At 39.0% G+C, this 26,598-nt stretch overlaps 1 protein-coding gene across 1 annotated transcript in view; it reads right to left on the bottom strand.

Annotated features, from left to right (window-relative positions):
* LOC104613692 (rho GTPase-activating protein 8-like) overlaps positions 1–26,518 on the bottom strand; it is a gene marked incomplete at its 5' end in the record, with an annotated part of 32,271 nt that extends 5,753 nt beyond the window's left edge. Inside the window, 5 exons of the mRNA XM_010293990.1 lie at positions 1,167–1,270; positions 4,311–4,439; positions 5,113–5,190; positions 16,794–16,867; positions 26,408–26,518. Coding sequence (XP_010292292.1) covers positions 1,167–1,270; positions 4,311–4,439; positions 5,113–5,190; positions 16,794–16,867; positions 26,408–26,518 — 496 coding nt within the window. The remainder of the gene's footprint in view (positions 1–1,166; positions 1,271–4,310; positions 4,440–5,112; positions 5,191–16,793; positions 16,868–26,407) is intronic.
* Positions 26,519–26,598: the final 80 nt, after the last annotated feature.

Here is a 26,598-nt window from a genome sequence, read left to right as displayed (position 1 = left end):
ATGTTGTTTTTCTCTAGTGTTTTGCTAGAAAAAGGGATTAGATGTACTTGTTTCTGAAACACCCTACTGGCTAGAATACTGCAAACATGATTGCAGCCCAAGAACAGTTACTGAGGACTATTTAATCCACTGGTGAAAATGTTTGCATCATTCCACATACATGATTGCTTTGGTGGGCTCTTAGGACTCCTAAAGGCTAGATCACTTTATTTAGATGTCAGCTATACCATGATCCTCAATTTTAGGCACCTTGGATTGAAAAATGCAATCTGGAAAAGGCAATGCTTTGGATAAGGCAGAACAAAGGGAAATTTACACTCCTATTACTGTCTTTTCCTGCACATAAACTGGCAACCAAAGGATGTCACTAGGCTAACTGTAGAATTATTTGTAGTGGATGTTCCCCAAACCCTCACACTTGTGGAGTTTCAAAAAATGGGTTAAAAAATCAGCAAATCAAAAAGTACGACAAAAGACATATGATTTCATTTATCTTGAAGCATACCAAAAATCCTTGCAAAATGGCCCATTCAAAGTTTTTCATTTATCACAGTAGTAAATTACAGAATGAAAGGCTATTTTAAACAGGAAAATGTTATTTTAAAGATTTAATATAAAATATTTTGCTGATTGTTGTTCTAAAGCTCATTAATATTTCTATCATTTTCTAAAATAACACTAATTTATTTGGTATTTTAGTTGCCCAAGATTTTTACTTTGGAAACAAAAGGTGGTTTCACCTAGTTTTTCTCCGGCACTGAAAATTACACAACCACTATTTTCAGGCTTTTTTCACTCCAAAATAGGAAAAAAACCCAAAACTAAACCAATAAAAACATGTATTTGTGAATGTGGAGTGAAGGGGACAGGACTTTTAAATAGTCCAGTTCAGGCACAGTTCCACTTAAATTTGCACAGTAGTTTTCATTACATCTAAATAATTTCATGACAAAGGGATAGTCAGACTATTGTTTAGCACTGACTCTTATTAGAACTGAAGGGTCCTGCATCCTGAGTTCACTCCATCAGCGAGTACTGCACAACCACCTCACCATACTTTTTAAATTATGCAGTTTTATCTTCTGTGGAGATGTTAAATGTTGAATTAAAAAGAACATTCAGAAAGATCTATTTTGCACTGTTTTGGAAATGTTGCCTTTACTTACCATATGGAGAAAGCATATCAGGTATTTCAGAACAACATAATTGTGTTCCGGAAGTCCTTGAATGATTTGTTTACATCTGGTGACTCGTAAACTGCTCTCCACACCTGCAATGTCAAAGTCAGTCTTAGCTGCAAAACATCAAAATATTACCAAGAAATAATACCTTATTTATATCTACTGGAATTACTTTAGATATCCTTCTGTAAAAGTGACTACAAAATTCAGCTCTACTAACCTGTACTATCTCTTACTAACGGTAACAGGGTTATCCCTTTGAAAGTCCCTATCATATTTCGTATTATTATATATCTGGCTAAGAGTAACTTCCAGAGTATTTTCTCAATTTGGTGAAATAGCCAAAATAGTTTCTTTGCTACAGAGGTGTTGATTTGAATCCCATTATCTCTTCATGCACTGAATCCAGACATCTACTTTTTATGCTCTGATTTTATTCTTGCTGAGACATAGTCCTGCCCAAAATGCTCTTTTGGTACTCTACTAACTTTAAAAACACTTTTGTGATACTGCAGGAAACTATTCTGTCTTTGCAAAAATTTATGAGATGGCCACTTGGGTGGGTAAGAATTTTCTAGAGATGAACCTAAGCAAGTTCATTAACTCATTTCTACAGATGGACAAAACCAGAACTGCACCTCAAATTCCTTGCATCATCTGAACAGTCGGGGGGGGGAGGGGGTGAATTACACTAACACTGGATTATATTTCAAATGCTGTACCAAATGACTTTTTCTTTTCTGGAATATTGTAATTATTTTAGTATTTTAGTACTGGAAGTTTAACACCGATTTGGAGAAAGGTCTGATGATGACAATCATGCCTGACCTACCCAGCCCATTTGTGATGATGTTTTTTCTGCATTTATTGCATTTCTCTCTCCCTCTCGCTGATGCAGCTAAAGGTGTGCATAAGTAAGTGTGCATACACCAAATTCCAGCATGTTAAATGTTCCCTTAAGCTCTGAATTAAATACATGAAGCTCTACTGTGGTGAGCTGTGTTGACATTTTTCCTACTGCAAAGCTACCAGTTCCCGTAAAACACATTAATCTGAGTCCCAAGAATTTTTTTGTCAGCCTTCTGCAGAGTAAATAATGCAGAAAGTGTGGCAAGACTGGGTAAAGGAATCTTTGTTAGCAGTTTTCATAATCAAAGAAGAAGTTCTTTGACAATTATAAGCTTCAAGGTTTTATTAATTTTTTTAGTCAGTCACTCGGCTAATTTATTTCACAGCTCTCATCAAGAACTCTTTAAAAAATGTTTCAGATGAGACACTAAAGAGCAAAGTTTCACTATCATTTCAAAGTACTGAAAAGAAGAGATACTGTATTTCTGGGTTTGCAGGTTAAGAGATGTAATAGATATATCACATGCTGCTCTGGTGTCTTCCAGAAGACAGAATGAGAATTTTCAAATCATCCCAAGACAGCTGTCTGCGATCACACCTCTTCAAAGCTCCCTTCAGCACTACATTAACAGAGAATATGCCTTTGGTGCAGTCCAGCTTGACTCTCAAGCTTAAGATCTCTTAAAACCAGGATATCAGCACAGCATTAAGAAAAGACAGTGGACATAACAAGACACTGCATAACAAGAAAGCTCAAGGAGAAATTCTCTTAAACTCCGCTTTTCAACATATTTTGTCAACATTTAAAATGCCAGTAAAATAACACAGAACGAATGTTTCACAGGTGCTTTGCCCAGCAAAACCTCCCAGTGTTCCCAGGACAATGCATTGCTCTCAGATTCTTTTCAGACTTTTTCTCATTTTTCACTTAGCTCTATCACAGAGTATTATCATGTCCAAAAAGTCAGCACAAGATTAATTCAGTAAAAATTAGCATTTATACATCCTTTTTCCAAATTTCCCCCATTTTTTCCAGTTCTGAGTGACTATCCTTAGTACCTCCATTTCTACCACCCTCCCATTTTTCTCGATGCCCTGAGATATATATTGTGAACAGATGAATCCGTGATTTGGAAGGTGGTGATCTACAGAGTTGCAAATAGCAAAACAGTACAAAACTTCAGAGGATTCTGAATATGAGCTGATTAAGTTTTTTAATGGAAATACATGAATAAAGTTAATGATATGAAACAGTATGCACAGATGCTAGTGATAGGCACAGTATAAGAATTTTACCTAGAATACAGTTTATCTAGGTACAGTAAACTTGCTTTACTTCTATACTTTACAAACATGTAGCAATTGAGATTTATCACCAGTCTGAATTATTTTAGTGCCCTACTCCAATAGCAACAGTCATTATAGTGACGATAACCTACACTTTGCAACAGCATCAGCCCATGGTTACCAGAGGTATGCTAACTCTGTTGCAAGCCATATTCCATTTAGATGTAATTTCCCCAAAAAGCAGGTTTTAGAAAAATGTGTGCTTGTGACTGGAAGCCCTATGGGTTTCCTGCTAGCTTGGCTATAGCGTGGCAAAATATCAGTTTCTGCAAGTACTAGGTACTAACTCCCAGATATTCTGGGATCTCAGATATTCAAGCCCCATGTATTAGGGGGTAGGCTTGCCAGCACTATAAACTCCTACTCCCTGACAACAGCCACTTAATTAAAGTTTTATAATTCATAGTTTCATGTGGTGCCAGACCTTTAGATAATCAATGTCTTGTCTTCTCATGGCTTTAGATCCTTTCTTCCCCAATATGTTATTCCATGGGAATAGTTGAAATAAAAACAATTCCCTTCCCACAAAAAAAAAGTATACAAATGACCAACTACATTTTGTTTCCACAATTCGGCCATTCCTGCGGCGAAAACGAAAGCTGCTTTGACGTAACTTGTATCATTGAGAATGTCATGCTGTGCCATGACATAAAAATGGTGCACTGACAGCGAGAAGTCCGATCCAATTCTTAATAATACAGTATGATATATAGATAAACCCATAAACCTTGTAAAAACCTGACCACTTTGCTCTGGTACAGCTTATGAGGTTGTCCATACATGGCTGCCGTGAAGCACTAATTTATATTAAAAGCACCAATAATATTATATACTCACAAACTGTGGCATGGTCAGCAAACAGCAGTGATTATGAATTAGCCAGGTTGAGTTCAACTTGCTGTATAGATTTTGCTAAAACTTATTTATACTCACTGGTAATTCCGAGGATATGATCATAACACTCAAATGTTAGTAATGGCTGAGGGAGTTCCCTAAGGAAAGTCTTTAGGATAACAGCAGGAATATGGATATCATCATAATCATCGAAATTCACAGACTTGCCTAAAGGGAGAAAAAAGAAGAAAAAAAGGTGGTCATTCGTATGTTTTACTTTTTCTTTAAACTACTACTTAAAAACTGTTTCACACTACGTTTTGAACAGAAAACCTTTTGGCTTTCTGCTGCTGGTAACTTCTGGCATTTTATTTTTGTATTTTTCATAGACTTATTAATCTTGCTAAAAGAGATTCTTCCCATAAAGGCATTTCATAAAATGACTTCACACGGAAGTCAGCGACTTTCAAAATTGCTTCACTACATTTCATAAATTATGAGGTAAAATCATATTTCTTTGCCAAAGCCATGGAAGAACACCAGAGGCAAAAAGACAGAGAGACATTGTACTTTGTAAATACGGTAAAGTACATAGAGGCAGTACAAATGTTTATGAAAAAATAGACCATTTTTGATTCAAACCTTATGATTCATTATCTGCTACAGATTTTGTAAGCGCTGGTCTGACATCAGCTGATGACTTGCTGTTGGCAAGTCAATAGCAATTCAGTGACTATTAAGTGCCTGTTGCTATCTTTCAGGTTTCTGTACTAGTGCTCTTATTATGTTACAAATGGTATGATTAACTAATTATAAGAAAGTTAGCATTTCTGCTTCACTAACAAACCAAGATCAACAAAGCCCTCACACTATTACTGGCAATGGTATGATGATAGCTTACCCTGATTGTAGAGTTTCTGAACATCTTTGATAGTCTGGATGCTGGCTGACCTTCTGAAGACACCCTCTACTTGCAGTCCTGAAAAAACATTTAATGCAGGTCTTATCTGTAAAAACTGTCACTTGCTTGTTTTTCCCTATAGGTTCAGTTGAAAACAGAACAGAGGGAGAAGGCATGGAAACAAAGCCACTTGATACACTCATTTTTTGGAAATAAAGTCCTTAAGAATAGAATGTAGGATCAAATCATATTTCAGCATTGCCTACAGCACTTTCTTTAACGCGTCTCATGAAAATACTACCACCTTTCCTTTAGAAACCTAAATACTACCACCTTCTTTTGAGAGTCTCTTGCCAACCACAATTTTTCTTTAGAAGTAGCTTTCAATTGCACCCAGTGACATAGAAACAGGAGATTTAGATTTACCGGGCTGCTTATGCACCCTCTCTCAACCAAGCGTATCTGCAAACTGAGCCCCAAACCACACCTGTAAATCTGCTACTCTCCTTGCCTTAAACATTTAGCAAGCTAAAGAGGGTATTTGCAAAGATTCCCTCAGCTCCCTCGTCTGCCAGTGGGTGAGACAGGATGTGTCAGGCTGGGGAATGTTTCACAGGATCTTTGGATGGAGAAGCCTATTTCTTACCATTGAAGGGCTACTGGCCTCCCCAGCTTAAAGGTAGTTTGGGGCAGACCGTTTCTCCTTCGACCTCTCTCTGGACGTCAGTGGGACTTAACACTCCACCTGCCCATGGTATTTTGAAATACCTGGTTCTTAGTCTTGACACACTTCTGAAATATTATACATCTCTTAAGGGGTATCTATCATAATTTGTTTTTATGTTGTGGACTAACTGAAATCTGACTTCAGCTACAGAGGAAACAAGTCAATAAAATGCATCCAATCAAGGATCTAATTTGGACCACAGCTTTTAAGGTAAGTTATTTATCTGAATTACTATGCAAAACAGGATGGAGACAAGAAGTGTTACTTTTCTTGAGACTTGTGGTACTTCTTGCTTTTGAGTTTGGTAAAATCCTCATTTCCCTCTCTTTCCTTCTCTCCAGTTTGTGCTGTTCCTTCCACCCAGCAGGTAACGCAATTTGTCTCACACGCAGTCTGAATTGGAGATTCCTACCGGAAGCAGAGTCATCTAAAATATTAGCCTATGCTGGTCTGACAAAACATAAAATTGCTGACGTTTTGAGAAGGGTGGCAGACCACCCACTGACTTGGAGGGACTGCTGTAAGTTTCTTTATGTGCGTGTGGAAGATCAGATTTACTTTTTTTATTTTTTCATGCTTACCTTTCAGCAGGTAAGTAGCCAGACTGAAATCAACTTTTGTGTATTTCAGCTAAAGTACACATGCATCTATTTACATGATCAAGAACCTTTATGGTGTTCTAGAAAAAAATTGAATCACATACTAATGGAAGATACTCAGTCGTTCTTGTAAATTCATCCAGGTTGCATGTGTATTTTATACATGAAAAATTAGTAAATTAATACAAAATTCCTTAATAAACCCATTCCTTACAGAATAACATTTAGATCAGTATACTAAAAGAACTGGCAATGCACTATCGAAGTAAATTTTCATAGACATGTTTCAGAGACTTTTGCAAAGAACCCCAAGCTCTGCTAGAAAGTACAATATCTAAGGCAGACATGTGTGGTTACTAAAGGAACCAAATGGACAATAATTATGATCTATTTGTCCGCTTGCTTTATTCCCGACCAGGCCATGTTTCAGCTGAATAAAGTTATGACAAATGGCATCACTGTAGTAAAACTGTTCCATTAGATTTATAGCACAACCTGTCTAAAGACATGGTTCTGGAAGTGGCAGCTGTGAACAGCTAGCTCGTCAAGGCATTGCCCTCAGCAAACAAGAAATACAATAATTTCCTGAGAATTTGTAGAATATTATGCTGGCTGTCAATAGACCAGCAGTTTGCTGTAGAAGCAAGTCTTTCAGAAAATGGACATCATAAATGCTTGCAATTTGATTTGCAGGAATGGCTTTAATAGTTAATGCTTTAATCTGATGTGAATCTCACTGTATAAACTACAATGTAATAAATATCAATTCTTAACATGTTTATGCCTTCATTGGCTAAGCTTTCAAGAGTCTAATTAAAGACATTAATCTGTAGCGTAGACAGCAGCTATACTTGTCTGGCCCTTCATCCCATCAACGTTACTGTAACGGCACATAACACCAAGCTCTTGCTGGATATGTTTTTTGGAGGTCTGAAGGGGGAAAAACAACTTCTATGCCTATCTGCAGAAATCTGCGATACGGGCAACTACCAAAGTAGGTATCTCCAACCCTTCTTACATCTGTGGGCAACCTAATCAAATGACGTGATGCTAATTAAATGTAGGCTAGTATAATTGTTAGGAAGAAAGAAAAAGCTACATTCTCCTTCTAAAATAGAAGCATGACAGCAAGAGCGCCACATCTTTTTTGCATAAAAGATCCTCAGACCAGAAAATAATATATTATGGCAATTTTTACATAAAGCATGGGTTATATCTTCAGTCTACTGGTAAACAGAAATATGACTCAACAGCAATCATTCTACTGAAGGGGGGAAACAATGAGCCTGGGTACACAGAAAGCCCTTTTGCAATATATTTTTCTGACTTCTGAGAGGCATTCAAACTGAGCAGGATATTTATTTAGAAGTCTGTAAGTCTATTAATTGCTCTCAGTGCTTTCTGTGTTTAGGCGGGGAAGAGAAAAGCTACCTGAAAACATGATTTGATTGACGGTGATACCCATGTCACATAATCTGAACAGCACTAGCACATACCCCCAACTGGAGTCTCATAATAAGGGATGGGCAGGAGGAAAGGGACCTGAAGCCTCTCGTTGGTTATTCCATTGTGATGGATAAATACACAGCCTTACACACAGCCAGGAAATACTTTCTCCAGACCTGTCTCTTCCTTTTCAGACACTAGGGGGAAAAAAAAAAAAGGTCTTGGAACTACCATACTTAACCTAACACAAGGTACCCACACTAAAATAAAATGACTTTGTCTTCTTTTTGCAGCCAAAATACTTGCCCACAAAATAGATGCCCACAAAATACATGCCAGAGCCACCAGAGTTACAGGATGAGGAAACAAAATTGGCTGAAGACAATCCTGGTCATTGCAGCTCGAAGGATGCATTTTTGTCCTTTTAAAAACATAATTTTGAAGTAGCCTAATTAATTTTTGTTAGTAGTGTTCTTCAATCAAATCCCATTTACAGCATGACTCCGGTCAGCTGTCTCTTCAGAGAAATATTTTTTTTCTGTGTACAAGTTGAACTATTTTGCCATTAATAGCATGGGTAACACAGTCCATAGAGAATACCAACCCTGGAGCAGAGCAGTGCTTGCCAGAACACTGCTAGGGGTTGACTGACATGTGCAGCTAGCCTGGGCTATCCAGTTCTGATAAACACACAGCTGCATCTCACTCACGTATTCTGCCAACGCTGCAGAGCCCCTGCTGAGATAACTTAGTGCAAAGTGCTCCCTGCACCTCACAAAAAAAAAGACAGACAGATAGATATAGAGATCAGTGGACTTTTGCTACCCTGCACTAAACTCTCCAGACCAAAAAGAGCGCAATTTTACTTTAAATATTAAGTGCTATACAGAAAAACGTAGTATGTGACTAGTGAAGGAGCCATCTGTAGTCAATGAAAAGGGATTCTGCGATTGAGAACTTAACTGAGTAATTATTTAAATGTCAGTAATCATAAATGAAAACAGGCAGGCACTTCACTCCACATTGAAATAAGTTGGCTTTTACCACAGCAGACAAAATTTCACAGTGCAATGACACAACTGTGTCACACTCCAAATTAATAAACTGTTGCTAAAAATACTTAGTCCCCTTATGCCCCCCCGATCAGTTGTCCCACAGGAAAGACACAGAAAATCAAAACTGATAAAGATAAATTAAAGCAACACATGCTGTCACATTGCTGCAAACTTGTCAACGAAAGAGAGATGAGAAAATTACATTCTTTTTCTTTCAATCATCCTTGATTTGAGGGTTGCTGGCATCAAAAACCTTTGTTAATTTGTCTGCTTTCAGAGGAGAAATACTAAAGAGTGAGCATCTGAATTCCTTCTGTCCCAAATTGAGTTTGGAAATGTTTCTTTTAACTGGGGTCCTGCCAAGTCTCAGGAAATGTCCATCCTGATTTGGAAGTGGTTTTCATTCTCATTAATACAACTGATTTAGGCATCTTCTTGCACATTACCTAATTACAGTAAGATTCCTTTTTAAAGATTAGAACTAATTTATTTCTAATGTGAGGACTGATGAGCTTATGCCATATTTTAATTGTCCATCTTCAATGTAACATCTTAAATGCCCAAAGTGGTGGCAACTCTGAATTTTTATGCTTAAGACAAATTTGAGTTTTTTTTTTAAAGCTAGAATACAGTAGGAGTTTGAGGAGGAGAATGCACAGCCTTCCTTTCCCCTGTGCTCTGTGCAATGAATAGAGAACAAGTGAGTGTGATGTCTGCAGTTTGTAAAGATGATTTACACTGCAAGAAGGTGCACAGCAGATCAAGGGCAGGGGGGAAGAGAAGGGACAGTTCCAGCCCCACTGAAAAGCTGACCATCAGCAAGGATGTAGAACTGCGCATCCTCCACAGAACCCAAAGTGTATTTGTGTCCTTGCAGTTTTGAACAGCATAGTCTCTAGCCTTTGGATTTATGAATGAATATTCTCAGTTTACACTTGGCACCTCTGAACATAATTTATTTACAATGCCTGAGCACCAAAAACACAAACTGTGCTTATTACAAGGTTCATTTTTATTTGATGACACATGAACCAGTCTTGGGATTTATCTCATCTCCATGAACCCTAGGTAAAAAACATTCACATGATAACAAAAGAGCCAAGATCTCAGAAATGTTTATATGGCCAATGTCAAGCTTTCCCAGTGTTGCATTTTTAAAAGATATTTGATTGATCACAAGAAGTGGAGGCCAGGAGGCAAACTCGCTAAGCTGCAGCAATCCAAACATATTCAGAATGCATAACCATCTATCTCTACCCATTCTGACTATCACCACCAGGATGTATTAATTCACATTAAAAAATGGAACCAAAACTTTCTCCATCAGCAAGATTTGTTGTGCTTCACAGAGGGGATGAGGAAGAAAGATTAATCACTGTTTACCACCGCTTCTGCTATTGAACAGATAAAGGACAGCTTTAGCTGTCACTATAATCATACCATAGGACATTTATTACTTTATCATTAAACCTCTATAGCATGGTTATTACCATTTCATTTAGAAGTCTTAGTCATCACCCAGGACTCTCCTGTGGTACCACGAGACAACATTGAACAAAAACTTTGTGCTGCAAAGCACTTCCAGTCAACAAAAGAGATGAGGTAAGAGAGAAAGACTCAGCAACAGGGGCCATTGCGAGATAATTTTCCTATAGGGGACTATGTATCTTTTCTGCTTTGTAATTCTGTAGTGAGACTCCTTCACCATGAGTTTATTGTTCCATCACTTCTGAGCTGTTGCTGATCTCACATGGTCTCTTTAGTTATCAGTTCTCTGTGCAATTTTTTGGTAGCTGTTTCCTTATATGGCCATTCTCTAGAATGCAAATGTTATCAAATTTTTGAAATTTTAGTAATAATCCAAGCAGGTTAGCTTTGGTTTTAAATTGTTTAAGACACGGACAAGCATGTCATTTATACCTTTGGGGATACTCTCTAAAGCATAAAATAGATAATAATAATATTACTTATGTATTTCAAATTGGTCTTTTGCATAAGACCAATACACATAACAGTGTATTAATATTTGAGATAGGCTTGAGCAACATTGCTGCCCTTTGTAACCTGACATCTTCATGCAGGTCTGAACACTGCAGTTTGTACCCACCACAACGTCAAATAAAAATTCCCTCAAAAGCTGTTGCCTGACCTCCAGATGTTGGGGGGATTGCAAAGAAAATATGGGTTTTGCCATGCAGTTTTATTTTTAGTGTGTTACCAGTTAGTACACTCAAACTGCAGGTCAGAGTTTAAAAATTAAGAGAGCATGGTGAATTATACTAATAGTGACCTAAACAAACACCAAAACCACCAGCCACACACCACCTAGCTTTTAATTTATTGTAATAGCTTATATCCCATCTGTAACCTGCTTTTCTAGAAAAAAAAAAAAGCCACATGTCGGTAAAAGACACGAAAAGGAACTTCTGCTCTGACATCTTATTAGAGTTTAAAAGCAGAAGTGCATTTCTGAATCCTAAAGCCTACGACGGATAAAACTGTCCCAGAGGCTGGGCAGCCCCTGAAGCGAGAGGGCCCCTCTCTGCCCTGCCGGGTCGGTGTGGCAGCACCAGCAGCTTCGGCCACCTGCACAGCCCCGTCCCTGAGCATTACAGAAGCCATACACACAAGATGCATCCTCCAGAGCGTGGCATTACTTATATGCCTGCTTACCAAAATGGTCGGTTAGAAGTGACAGCCCCCATTTACAGTCTCATTTCAGCACAAAATAGGTTGCTGAGGACACGTGGGGACATGTTAACTGGAGGAAGAAAATTACCACCCTGTGGCATAAGCTGGGCTTTTTGGAGAAAAGGGACTGTGAACAAAGCATGAAGATCATTACCGCCAAAGGAATGACACCAGGTTAGAAACACTTATAAATTGTTCTGACAAGAGAGGGAATATTTAATTAAGCAAGGTAATTTCTCACAGCATGGTAGAGATACGGTAGCACACAAAAAAACCCCGAAACTTATTTAGTGCAAGTCAAGCCTTGCATTTATAAACTAGACAGATGAACAGGTTGTCATTCTGAGGCTGAGCATAGAAAAAATGTCCTCTGGTTTGCTGGTTACTATGAAGACCCAGTCACAAATGGGCCCTGTTAAACCTACCCTTCCTCTTTGGCCTGACTAAATCATCAACTGGGTTCAGGATGATACCAACCCCTTACTTCTGAAATTAAGAGCACTCGTCTGGTTTGGTCCAGAAAATGAACTCTGAGGCTTAGTCTTGATGAGATGATGATTTTTCTCAGATACTCAGAACTCATTTTAGGAAACCAATTCTTCCCTGTGAAGGTTAGCAGGAACCGAAATTAAGTGTCTTTAGAAACATTTTTTATTCTAAAGTGGAGCTAGAATGAAAGTGGTGCAATGGCTATTTGCTCTTCCTTTGTTGAAAAAAAATCCATGAAAATTATTATAGAAATTAAGCAGCTTAGTTTATTGTGTTTATTGCAATAGTGTCTGAGGCATCAGCCATAATAGATCTTGTTTATATAATACAAACAGATGTAGAGGAATCTCTGCTTATGCTAGGTTCTTTACAGACTGTTAAGGTACTGGGTGACTTACTGATTGGACCCAGTGAGAGCCATCTTGCTCAGAAACAGCTATCTAAATATCCAGTTGGACAAATATGAGAGGAAGAAACCCGCATCCACTGTCATAACGCTAATTGGGCTGTTGGGGATGAGGACATGCTTGCTGCTGTCGGAGCCCACTCGATGACTTGGTACAAGAAAGGGAGTTTTGGCTCATTTGTACAGATGAGGATGCCTCCAACACTAGGAAGAACATGTCTGCCAACAGTGTTGTCTGAAACTGAGGCAGAAAATTTACTGGGTGAACTTTAGAGGCTGAAACTTTCCTTAGCCTGGTAGCATACTATTGCTGGCTGGTGCCTAGTTTGAATCCCACCACAGCTGCTACATCAGATCTGTTCAAGAAACAAGAGCCGGAGCAGTACAGAACGGACTTAATGGATGTCAGAGGGTCTCTGATGTTTCAAGAAATCTTAACCCTCTTGGTGAAGCATGATCTTGCAGAAGCTTTTGTGATCCAAGTCAGAGTTTCCGAAACTGACTTCAGGCACACAGATATCAAAATGTTGCAATGGGAAGAAAGAGTGGAAATACTACATGTAGGGTGAAAAACAAAACCCACTCGCTGCTAATTCTGCGAGGCTGGAAATGATGCCAAAATCAAATGGAATAGGGTAATGACAGTGAATTTTTGTCACTTCCGGAAGATGAACTGAAGCTCTCGCTGTGCTCACGGCCACGTCTGGAGTGCAAAGAACACTGCCAGTCAGCCTCCCGGGGCTGTCAGCATGGGAACCGACACTTGCTGAAGCTGATGGCAGAATTCAGATATTCCAGATTTAGAGAAAGAGTTAAAATTATAGCAGACAGCAGGTACAACAGATACCTGCACACTTATAATCAACTGCAAAAAAATGCATGTCTATCACCTACTGTTTAACAGCCTTGGCATGGCAGGTACTTGGCTTTCAAGCATCAACTGGCTGAGAATGTCAGAAAACACTCCACCTGACAAGCCATCCCTCCTTAGAAATCTGGTTTGTGGAGATCTCCTTATGATTGGCAATATGACAGCTCTGAGCAAACCTGGGCTTGGTTGGAAAATATTAGTGCTGACAGTGCCTATGCCCTTCATTCTGGGGGCACAGAAGGAGAGCGAGCTGGGGAAAAAAAATGAGATAGTCCAGCTAACAAGTGCATAGGCTGGGCTACGTATTGGTGCCCAGCATTACCATGCCACTGACTTGCACAGATGCACAAAGTAGGACAAGGGCTTTGTTCAGAAGTATCACCACATTTCCTCAGAGACTATTCTTTATAATCATCACTGAACAGATGAGTTTTTAGCAAAATAAAAAAAAGTTTGGAGAAAACCCAAGGATGATTACTGCTTTCAGAATAACAAACATGTCATCTAGGAGAAATTCTGCAATGACAAGTTTGAGCCAACCCCTTTTTTTATCACAACCATGAGAGCTAAAACTTGGTTTTTTTACCCTGTACTGCACAGTTGGGGTTGCTGCTTCAGAAAACTGTGGGTATCTGAGCTGGGCTCAGCAGTTGTTGAGAAGGAAGGGTATGGGACTGGTGCAATAGTGATGAGACAGAACACCCAGAAAGAACATAAGCAAGGCAGGGAGGAGGTTTTGTGTCAGATCAGTACAAGAACGACTAGATACTGGTCACCAGCACAATATAATGATGGTCATAAATGTCCTATTTCTTTAAAATCTTTAAAGAGGTCCAAGGAAGTGCCAGATATGCAAAGCCCTGCTCCCAAGCACAGCCAAAAGTTTAAATTAATTAACATTTTAGTGACTAAATTTTCACTCAATTTCTAAATAATAACAGCTGTGAGAAGTAATGACATTTGTGCACATTCATCCTCATTTTAGCTCTCTTGACTCCTGTGATTAGTGAGGAAGAGGTATTTGCCTATTAAGATAAGTTAAATATATGTAAGGATGATTGTTTCACAACAATTTAAAACATGAAAAAGTCTGGCTTTCATCTGCAGATGGGGCATGCACTGATAGACTACACAAGCTCTAATTACCCACTTACAATTATAATTACAGGGATTGTCTCACGCTGCCAGTCACTTGCCTTCAACATTCTTAGTAGTGAACTACTTACATTCTCTGTATCCAACCATAATATTAGATACAAGCTACACCTGCAAAGTTTTCATCATTAGCACCAGTCTGGAAACAGCAAATCCAAACAGCTTTATGGGCTTGAATGGAAATCCTGAATTTGGACCAAAAGGCCTTCAATAAAGTCTATTAGGAACTCTTCATCTACTGCAGCTCAGTAGATACCTTTAATGGCAGAACTGGCCCCGCTCCAGTGTTTGGCCTCGGCTGCTGAAGGTATTTTGAAGATAAATCAGCAATTTCAAGAGGCGAGGAGCTAGCTGTTCTATACACAAGCATCCCTATAGATGCTATGGTCCACTGCTTGCAAATTGTAAGCAGGTATCCACTGCAGTGAATATCTCTCTCATTCTCCAACGCATTCATTAATCAGCTTCACTCAAGGTATGAAAGCCAAACAAAAATAAAATGGGCAGTTATTTAATGTTCTTATTTACCATGGGGTAAGCTAAAATATGAAGCAGCATAGCCTAGCAATGAGGGCAAGACATTAAGAGCCTAGTCTGTCCTCATTTAAATCAGTATCATCTTGCAATAATTTAAATGAAGCCAGGATTTCTCTTCAGAATCAGCAATAAAGCTGCAAAGCAACATTCTTCTTGCCCTGCCCCCACCTTGTCTTCATAAATGTGAAACCTATTCAGTACAAGTTTTTTAAAAGTTTGAAATTTCTCACTTAGGGTTCAAATAAACTCAAACTCAGACCAAAAACCCTTGTAGCAACAGTTAAAATTAACAGAGATCAATGATGCATACTATTTGAGTACTGAAAGCAAAATTTACCTTGTTCAGAATGACAGCTCAAGGATGCAAATTAAGAATTGGGAATACAGGTTTTGGGTGAGCCTGTCTACAAAAGGCTGTAATTTACTCAAAATTTATATTTTAAATTATTTGTGTGCTGTCAATACAAATAGCTCTTGTATGAATGAGGAAAAATTCAGATAAAACTCATTTAACAGCAATATAGAGATCTGAGTCTTTTTTGTCTTAACAAAAATCATGCTGCTCCTCAAAATTTTTTCAAATATTAACCAAACTTAATGGCATATTAAACACCAGTTATGTTTCCTTTTTTTTTTTTTTAAATAACTGAAACAAACACATTTTGACTTTCTTCACTTGACACACCTATTAAAAATTCACACCTTCTTTCATGGTTCTTAGGAATCATTCCTAGTTCTATCACTGTGTAATGTTGTGCCAGTCACATAACTGTGTTATGCTCTGTTTCTGTTCTGTCACCTGTAAGATAAATGTTCCTAGGCTATAGTATCGTGAGATTTAGCAAACATTTGGAGGCCTTGGAGCACAAAGGGCTATGGAAATGTTGCTGTGAATGCCTTAAAAATCAGGGATCAAAACATAAAATCACAGTACACGAGGAAAAGGAATTTCAAGACTGCAGCCTTATCTCTGACTTTCTCCCTGCATGTACCTTTGTCCCTCTGTAGGGAATACAGTGCACCTACCCTACAGATCGCACCTGGTATTTGGTCCTTTATGTTGGTCAGGTATGCACTAGGGAGCTTGGTGGTATAGCCAGCAGTTCAAAGCCTACCCTCTCTTTGCCCTGTACATGAAAGCAAGATAGGGAAATCGGATTTGGACGCTCTCATTTTAAATATGGGTCTTTGTAATCTCTCTCTCTCTATATAATGTAACTATAGATAAGAACTGCAGTCAAATGTTCTATAAATGCCAGTAAAAACACTTTGTGAAGGGAGGACTTCAGGCTTACTCCTGCAAAACACTTTTTTTCAATGAGTTTTTAAGGCTACTGGTTCTATAAAAACAGAACTTCTCATTGATTTTTACTGGGAGTTCTACTTAAAACCAACGATATGATATAGGCTGACGATGTGTATTTCAAGACATGTTCTCTCGTTTGCTATCGCCTAATTAATCCTAAGGGCAAAAAGGTTTGTTTGGTTTTTTCGTGTTTTTTTTTCATATTGGGACAATAATCTGATAATAAGTATTCCCTACCCATCAAAGCTCTCAAGGCAGTGCCCAATAGCCACTCAAGTTTTCAGGCTATAAACATATCCTGTGTACCTGTAAACTTTGCTGAATCAGGCACTAAGCGTTATATAGTTTCATACTATTGTCCCTGTTCTGAAAGACATCCTCTTTTGACACAAAACTCACCTTTTCTTTTTAGGTAGGATACAGTTTCTTTCATTACTGGGGGGATTAGTTCGCCTTTATTTTTGTCCTTGATACTGTTAAGAAAAAAGAAAAAAAGTAACAGTTTTTAAACAGCATTTATAGACAAAGAGTCAAAACCAAGAACAGTCTCAGCAAAAACCTGAGAGGTATCTGAGAGCATACATTAAATTCCATAAATTAAGGAGCCCACACCAAACACAAGAGTCCTCCACAACTCTAATAGGTGCTGAACGAGCGACTGAAACAAATGACTTGGACTTCTATTCAAAGAGCTGTTCCTAAGCTCTTTCTTCTTGCTAGAAAAGCTGTATAACTGCAATGGCACTGAGTAATAACTAAGTGCTTTTTACAGTACTGAAGGGGAGTCAAGGACAGAGCAGCAGAATGATGTTCCAGGCTAACTTTGCCCCTACTCAAGATTGGTTTTGTCCTAGTTTTGTTCCCCTCGCTCGGCACACCGCAGGAGGGCTGCATTTAACCATGACACGGCGATGGCAGTGGTGGTGGCTCCGACTGGATTTCGTTAGACGCCGTCAGTGGAACGGGGTTTCAAGGCAGCTTAGAAGCAGGCAAGGAAGGAGTTTGCAGCGAATGCTTCCTAACAAGTCTTGATCAAGGGATGCTGCAAGTTTAGGAGCCTTTTATCATGCAGATTTTTCTTTGTCATTTGTCTCTTTTTAAGCCACAGTGTATGTGTAATTAAAAGGATATTGTACTACTTATTTTGAAGGCAAAGTGATACAGCGAGATTATTAACACTTTGAATGATTCCCATGAAATGAGATTCCTTTCTCTTTCACGAGTGAACAGTTGAGGCAAAAAATCAAACATAGCATTTTCTTGATCTCAACAGTGCAGAAAATTCTGCAATTATCTTCCTTATTTAATAAAAAAAAAGTCTCTGCCAGTTTTAGAAAGTGTAACAAAAGAGACGGTCAGTATCTGCTACATTTTTAATCAACAACAAAATAAAGGACCAATCTCAGATTTTAAAGTAGACTTAATATATATTTGTGTGTACAATTTCATATTTGATATTTTAAAAGTGACCAGCTTTATTAACAAACTGTAAAGCACCAGCACAAAACAGCACAGAGATCTGTTACTCTATCATGAGAGGTTGCAAATGCTGCAGCTCATCCACAGAAAATGCAAGATGTTTATACAACATGTAACACAGCCTTAACCTAGCGATGCTAGCTGAGGCTGCACCTGCAGAGGAGAATGATTCTTGGAGTCTTTTTCTTTTACAAGCACTGTGATTTCTTCTCTTTCTGTCTAGGCTTGCTTATTACTTTATTAACGTAAAATAGATGATAATAACTGGAATGTATTTGATACAACTTCTGTAACATTGTTGCATGGAATGTGCAATCCAGTATTATAGTTTGTGTTTAAAGTACACATAGAAACAACTTTAAAATCATGGAGGGGTAGGGAAATTGTCAAATCCTCCCCTCCTCCTTGTATTTGTTTTCCCTGTGCCTATGCCGGGAGTTAGAAGAGGATATCTAGACTGGCCAATTTTGGAACTCCATGCTTAAGGAAGTTAGTCACCCCCAGTTTCACGTATGGGGGCAATAGGGGTGTTCCTCCAACAGGAAAACTCAGAGCAGGGCCCTGACTTAGGTACTGAATCACCCTGTGGTTTTGCCTCTCATAAACTGACACGGGAATGTACTTCATGCTGTTCAGTCATTCAGCCATCAAACACTGATCTCATTCATCACTCCAGGGACACAATACTGAGCCACCATTGCTTCCAGTTACAGTTTTGTTGCCAGCCCAGTCCTACTCTTTCTCTTTCCTATTTTCCCTCTTCCATATTTCGCATGTCACTTCCCATAGTGCTATATAAAACAATGCAACTTGTTACCTGCTTGCAAAAAACTTGTTAATGCAGCTCCCAGAGCACCTTCTACTATTGCAAATACCTAGACCACCCTGCTGTTTGAAAGGAAATAAATTGTTCCTTCAGCTGCAGAACTAATGGAGTTGATCTACTATGGCTTTGTATCCTATGTCCTACTATGCTTCCTCATCATAGCAATCAGAGATCATTTCCTTATGTCTTCTTATAACCTCACTTCCCTTACATAGTATTTTCATTTCCTCCCCTCTTTACCTTGTACTTCCTCATACGGTAAGGAGTAGCCCATAATCAATCACCATCTAAACACTAACTGGTGCACCAGCAGACCAAAGACAACAGAAAACTGAATTCCTGATACAGTTTCTCTCCTTCCAGCCAATGATGTTTAAAAGCTTGTAGTATTTGTAAGAGTTCCACTCTGTCAAATTTGGTTGACAGAAGCCCATTGACATTAGCTCTTCTGTGAATCTAACTAAAAATCAGTCAATTGAACAAGTTTTTCCTGTTCTTTTTCAACAAAGTATTCATACTAGAATCTAAAGTGTACAAAATTCAATTCATACTGCTCTATGCGTGGGTTAATACTACTTTGTGGACACTGCTGTATCTATATCTATCAGGAACTGTTTAGAAAAGGGGAATTTTCCTTGATGTAAACAGACATAAGAATTTTGATTTAAAAATATAGCCAAGTTTCACAAAACCATGTTCACAATGTGATAATTTTAGACATTTGACCAAACAAATTCTACAATGTATGCAATGCACTTGCAGAAAGCAAAGCTAACAGCAAGGAATGAGTTTAATTCAGATAATCCTAAAGTATGATCTTTTATACATTAGCAATTCTCCTAATTTGCTGCTGCTTGCCAGTATGATCTTTAGATGAAACGATACAACTTCTTGTCCTTACACGCTGTCAAGACAACATTAATTTCAATATGAAACAGTACTGGACTTGCTGGAGTAATCACTCTCTGTAGTATTATAACTACATGATAACGGCCAGAAGAAAGATTTATGATCTGACTTGGAAGACCAAGTCCAACCTCAATCTTCCCCATTATCACAGACATGAGAGCTAAACCAGAGGCCGTAAGTACACTTCATGAAAAACCCTCACTGACTAGAGAAGGCCATGGCTTGAAATGCTACCAGGACCAAGTTTATGACCTAGTTCTCAGAGCAGCATCCTCTTCTTACCCACAGGGACAGTCAGGTACCTCCGTAAAATCTCTCCTAGCAGCAAAATCCTCTCAGCCCCTTTCAGGATCTATATCCCATCACTCTTAGTCTCTCCTGCTCCTTCCAGCTTCAACAATCTCACGGCAGTTCCATGCATGCTGGTGACACTGTACAGCAGAAGGTCAGTGTTACAACCAGGAATTGTGCAGCACTCTCAAACCAGCTCCGAGACCCAGGTTGTTCTCCCTTTCCCCTTGCCTTCTACCTAAACCCTGGAGAGAAAAAATTAATAAGTAACCGTGCTCCAGTACCATGAGCTCTCATACCAGCCCCTGCAAAAGCTGGCTGCAGCACAGGGAATAGAGCCACGCAAACACAGAACATAGGAAGCCCCAGCCCCGAAAGACAGCTTCTGTATGTGAATTATTCGCTCTCGCAGCAGGTCAGTGTTGTGTAACAACCCTGCCGCAACAACATAGAACAAAACAGGCAGTGACTGTGCAGCCCCATTAATGAATTAGCCTTGCTAATAAACCACGCAAGGAAGGAAGTCCTAGGGGTTCTTTGCACAGCATACAAAGTTGAAATCCCCAGTGAAATTATTATCCCCTGGTAAGGGCCGAAACAAGAAAAGGGGCTGAGATGAGGTCAGTATCAAGGTCAATGTTTGGGATATCAGTGAAGAAAAGGCTGCAGCAAATCAAGATAAGGGAAAAAAATACATTTATTTTAGCCTTTCTAATCAGGGAGTTATAACACATTTCTTGTGTGTCAAATAGTTTTTCTTCATGTATTCAGATCAGTACCCCAAACATTTAGGGCAACTTTTATTAAAATTAGTTGAAAGCCTAATTCACTTAAATGGGAACATCATCAAGACTTTAATTTGCTTGGAAACTGTTACATCTTTATTATTGACAATTTAAGCTCATGGAACCCATTTGCAGTCTCACTGTAGTTGCACTGATTGTTTTTACTTTCTTACAGCTGCTCACTCCAGAGGCACCAAATAGCAACCCAGCAGCTTTTTATAAATGTTTTCTAATTATTATTGTTAACCATAAACGTGTTTCCCATTTCAGTGTATAAATAGCAAACTGATTATTTACAGCACTTGCTCCTGCTGAGCACTAGTTTATCTGTCAGAGGTGAGACAAATCACTGGGCTATAATTTGTAATAATAAAATCTACACATCATTTTTCTTTTTCTAGGAAAAGAGATACAGTTTCTGCACTTCTACCATTTTCTCCAGGATTCCTGTTTCCCTTGAAAGAAAGGTTCCATTCCTGGTACAATGAAATTGGTCCTCAAGATAAATGGTATTTTAAAATAGAGTAGGATATTCAATGAAAGTCACATGCAAAGGATTGTTCTGTTTCTGCAACACTGGGGAAAGCTGGGATGCATATTTTCATAGCATTTCACAATGTGGGACACAGTGTTCAGTTTACCGGACCTAAGGTGACAGAAAATAACAGGGACATTACTTCAGCTAGTGTAAATCAGACCGGCTCAGAGGTCAATGAAATTACACCTCTGTCCTCTCTTTGTGGATCCTGTCAAGCAATCTGCATTTTTCTTGCCTTGTTCAGGATGGTGTGATGAGCAGCTGTGCTTTACGATGGACAATGCAAACTGACATTGGAGATCAGACAGTACCCGTGGCCAATTTGAAATGAGAGATCTCTTACTCTTTCTGCCTAAGAGACAAGCATAACAGAGCATTTCAGTGCACAGTATAGTTTTCTGTAACTGATTCACAGATCTGAATCGTATTGCAGCAACATGTCAGATTCAAGAGGGATCTATTCTGGTAAACACAGTAGCCAGGGAGAATGAGTACTCCTCAGTATAGGATATACGATTAGTTACTGCAACACGTTATATACCAAATGACTAATTTCTAGACAGTGGACAGTTACCATGAAAAGCCTTTACACATTGTTCTGAAGTGTCATTAGGTATTCTTGGCTGATAGTCTTTCTCTTTCTCTGCTTTTCCTCTCCTTTTCATTTTTTCCCTGCCAAGACATGCTGAGATTTGGTTCAGAATGCATTCTTCCTCCCTGGTCATGCATGCACCGCATGCACAAGCGGAAAGATTATGACCAAAAGGAAACACCCTGAAATGTTTGTGATAACAATTCAACAAGCAAAGGCCGTGCAGCTGTGGCAATTTTGTGCATTTTCTCTGCCCCCTCTCCCCATCCATGGCAGTAGATAGAAACCCAAAACATTTCCCCTCTTCCCACAAAAGATACTTAATTTTAGATTTTAAAACCAATTGGAGAAAACAGAACAGTGCCAATAGCTAGTCAAGGTCAACTCTGTGCTCTGTGCTGGAGCTCAGCTGTAGCCTTCCTTGATTACAGAGGCAAATGGGTGCAGCAACAGGGGTTTACTGAAGCTTGCTAAACATACAGCAGAGGACAATGATGCCGCTTGGCCCACCGAGTCAATTACTAATTCCTTTAAAGTGTTGCAAACTTAGGAAGTTTCATTCATGCATTCTAACCGTATTTATCTGATCAACATTAAGCAGAGGGTCCCCCAAATTTTTCCTTGCCTTTTTAATCACAAAATCTTTACTAATGGCTTTTAGAATAAAAATCCAATTTTTCACCCTGACACTCAGTGCAAACTAGCGAGGATATGTTCTGAATAGCTGATGCCTGCTGCTTTACATTTTATGTGTGATGGTAGCATTGCTGAAAGAACAGAAAAATACTTGTGCTATACCAACACAATACAGGAACGTTCTTTGAAATGTCTCGATTTATAAAAGCAATAGCTACTGGTGAGTAACACAAAGTCATTTTCATAGTACTGCAGTACTCTCCTCTGACTGACTCTGTAGTCTCTGATCACTACAAGCTGGGACATTATACCCGAGGAAGTATCACTGCACACTTGTCCTGTTCTAACGCTGCTCCCTGCTAACATCTGCTATTGCCCTCTATTGGAGACCTGACACGAGGCTCGATAAAGCTTTAGAATAGCTCATTATGGTTGTTACTCTCCTCACTCTATCTGCACATAAGCAGCTTGAATTAGCCAGTTAGAGAAGGACATAATAAACACTAAATATGCAAACTATCCCACCACTCTGTGCTACACATTCTTAACAACCTGCAAATCCAAGCATGGATTCCCATTACATTACACCTGAAAAATTAAGCGTGGACAAAACCTCCTCAGGATGACTGTTCTGTCTGATACACCCATGAAAATGAACAATAATTTCAGTTGTGTTATTTTATATTTTCAAGAAAATCACATAGCTTTTAATATGACTTCAAGCCTTTAAAGGTGCGATCTGGCAACCAGGCAATCCAGGCTGGGGATTAGAAATGCTATGGAAAGACTGTCATTCAGTAAACTGGGCAAGTCTGCTCTGTACATGTAGGCATAAGGAACTAAATAGGGAGAAAGCAAATCTTTTTTAGTTCTCCACACTTTATTCTGAAGACACCTTATAAGCCACCTTTGGATGATTTAACTGCCTTTATTAAGCTCATTTATTACTGTTTGAATTGGCGTAGTTCCAGTGGAAACTTCAGGACAACTTGGTACTAAAGTGAAGTTCTAGTTGCAAAGACGAAATTATTGAGTCCTCACAGGAGCTCACAATGAGGAAGGTTTTCCACTTCATGTCTGTGCCTAACATAAAGTACACATTTAAATCCCAGAAAAGTTTTTATTTAATTTAAATAAAGCCAGATAGACACCTAAGATTAAGTCAGATTGGTGTGTGTTTGTTTTTTCCTCCCCACAAAGAGCTTAGGATGACACTGAGGGGTTAAAGAGGTCAAAAGCAGCCATTTTAAATTCAGATTTTGGATCCTGAGCGGATAGGGGCAACATAAGAAAGAAAAGTTTTGAACTAACCTTATAATAAGCCCTTCAGCTCACTCATAAATTAAACTCAATTTGTATAGATTTCATTTCAAAGAATTACACTCCCAGCTCTCACAGACCTTCCATGATTTTTAAATGCCCAGTTGCCTTAGATAATTTTGAAAACAAAACATGTTTTCCCCTCCCAGCCTGCTGGACAAAAGTGAGATATTTTGAACCAACAGTTAGTCACTTTTTGCTCTACTCGTTTTTAATTATAGCTCTGGAAAGCAAATGTATTAACCAATATAAACTGAGAAAAAAGTTAAATGAGGAAGTGTTATCAGAGACAGCATTACCTGCTGCAGTTAGGTAGGCACATTCAAAAGGGTATGGCTTTACCATCTTGCACAACCAAAAGTCATTGGGATACCATTATCAAACATCTTATCAAAGTTCAGCCACCTATAAGGGCTTTGGATAAATCCCATTCATCAACATTTTACTGACTAAATAAAAATCATCACCCCAGAAGTACCAAATCCGATGAAAACTCAGGCCTATGGGCCTTACCATTTCTTTCCTTAACCTAAAGAAAGAGACTCCGCAGAAAAAATCCTTTAATGACAGCAGCTTTCTCTCAGCAGCATCCCTGACAGCACAATTTTTACTAACTCTAATGAAATACAACACACATATATTCCCATAAGCCTATACAAAATAAAATCAGGGCCTCCCTGTAGCGCTCTCCAGAAAAATGGAAGAGCCTCATCCAGGAGAAGACTTCAAACCTGCTGCTTTGCTAGACAGGTGGGAAGTCACTGCCGTTTTGCCATTAGAGTCTATAGAGATCATAAAAGGAGGGGAAATTAGCAAAAGCAATTAATTCATCAAGGTGAAAGTTGATACTTTTTTTTTTTTGGTTCAGATTTTAGAGGCTTTCCACACATATCATTCCCTCTCCTTCAATAACTTTACCTTTCTTCACAAACACAAGTTAAATTAAGTCCCTTATTTCTCATGTAGAGGTTTGTTTGTTTGCAATTTTTACATGCTGATGTAGCACTGTCTCTTTTGCAAGAGGGAATCTGGACAAAGGTGGGCAAATGGAAGGAACAAACATCCCTGTGTACGTCCATTTTGGACACCCGAGAGCTGTGAGCTGCACCCCCACACAGAGGGTTTCCGACCGTCAGCGCCTCCATCACCAGTGCTGGAACTCTCTGGGTTAAAAATTATAGTAAAGCCTTGCTCAGTGTTTCTCCACCCACAGATTTTCCACAGAAAAGCTCTTTATAAGTAGCCACCCTTTTCATACTTCGGAAAGCTCAGGCATGCAGCAAGGACGTGGTTTGCTGATGGTAACACAGCTGGAAAGCGGTAGAGCCAGGAAGGGTGGCCACCGCACCCTCACCACGCGCAGCCCAGTGAAAGACACTGTTTACTGTTCAGGCACAGACAGAGAAATAAAATATGACCAGCAAATGGTAAGAGTGGCATACAACACGCTGTCTGATCGCATAAGCCTGTGAGAAGTTTGACAGAGCTGCTTGAGCAGCCAGGCTGGGCTGGAGGCAAGTGACAAGAGTGTGCCCTGATGGCTACAAACAGTCCCAGTTTTACTGAAGTGGCCAGCATAACACACTGTCCTTAATGACCTGGTGGAGCCCACCTAAAAGATGCTCTCTGAGTTATGGAAGTGAGTTAGCCATATTTCAAGTGTTAGGGTGAACTCTAAAGAAGTATCATAATAGTTAATGCCATAGTAGCTCTTACACAAGAGGTATTGATTGTTCTAATTTCAGGCCTTCCAGAGAGGATTAATGCTTAACATTTAACCAGGGGAAAATTATATTTTATAACTCATTTACAGCTGAATCACTAGAACCAGAAAAGTTGACTGGGAGTGGGAGGAGATTCGACAAATGTCCATGTATCAGACAGCCTAAACTGCCTTTGCTGAATGTGAACAATATTCTTCAGCTGTTTTTGAGAAGGATGCCATAGAAAGATGACAGAAATGACCGTGGGTAGGAAGCTAAAAGGTTTTGTGGGTTTTTTTTTTTGTTGTTTTTTTACCAAAATTGAATCTTGCAAGTACTACTGCCATCCCATTCCTTGTGTAAATTAAGTAATTTTTTATACCACATACAGTGCTGTAATCTATGTAAACAGCTGTCAGGGCATTTCTGGAAGAGAGTGATTTCATTCATTTCATAAAACTCTGATCAGAACAGTATGTGAGCAACAAAACAACAATATATAAAGGCTCAAGCATCCATTTTAGCTTTATGCAGTCCTTTCGGAGCCTGAAGCTTTGTTTTGGCTTTGCTATCCACCATCTAAATATCTCCAAAACACTTTCATATTGCCAGCATCCACCAGCAACAGATTAGCTTGGGGGTCTGTGATATATGGGCAAATTTCTGTCCACTGGGAGAAAAGTTGTGCAGCTGTGCTGGCACCACCACAAAGATACTGTAAACACGAAGACCAGGCAGGTCACAGGGACTGAGACACCTGTCCTGAATTCATAAAATCTATTGTCTCGCCTCATAGTTTCATGGCTTCCAAAGAGAATGAGAAACTAAATATATAATAAACAAAATATTTGCAGACGTTCTGTTTGGTCAATCTGCACATTACAGAAGGCTGCAAGGTATAGAAATCTCATGTTTTAGACATCTCATAGCTTACTATTGCAGGCTGACTCCAAATTGCTGGGTAGGTAGAGGTGGCCGTGGTGGAGGAACCTTAACCACAGGTGGCAGTTTTCCCTTCTGTTTTCCCCGAAGATTTTCATCATGTCTGCAAAAAGCAAGAAATCATCGATTTTCTGTGCACCACAGCTGTCAAACTATACGTATGAACAACTACCATAGAATCAG

Source organism: Phaethon lepturus, unplaced genomic scaffold, assembly GCF_000687285.1.
Source record: "Phaethon lepturus isolate BGI_N335 unplaced genomic scaffold, ASM68728v1 scaffold13619, whole genome shotgun sequence".
Lineage (NCBI taxonomy): Eukaryota > Metazoa > Chordata > Aves > Phaethontiformes > Phaethontidae > Phaethon > Phaethon lepturus.
The sequence above is the reverse complement of the archived record's forward strand: the minus strand, read 5'-3'. Positions and strand labels throughout refer to the sequence as shown.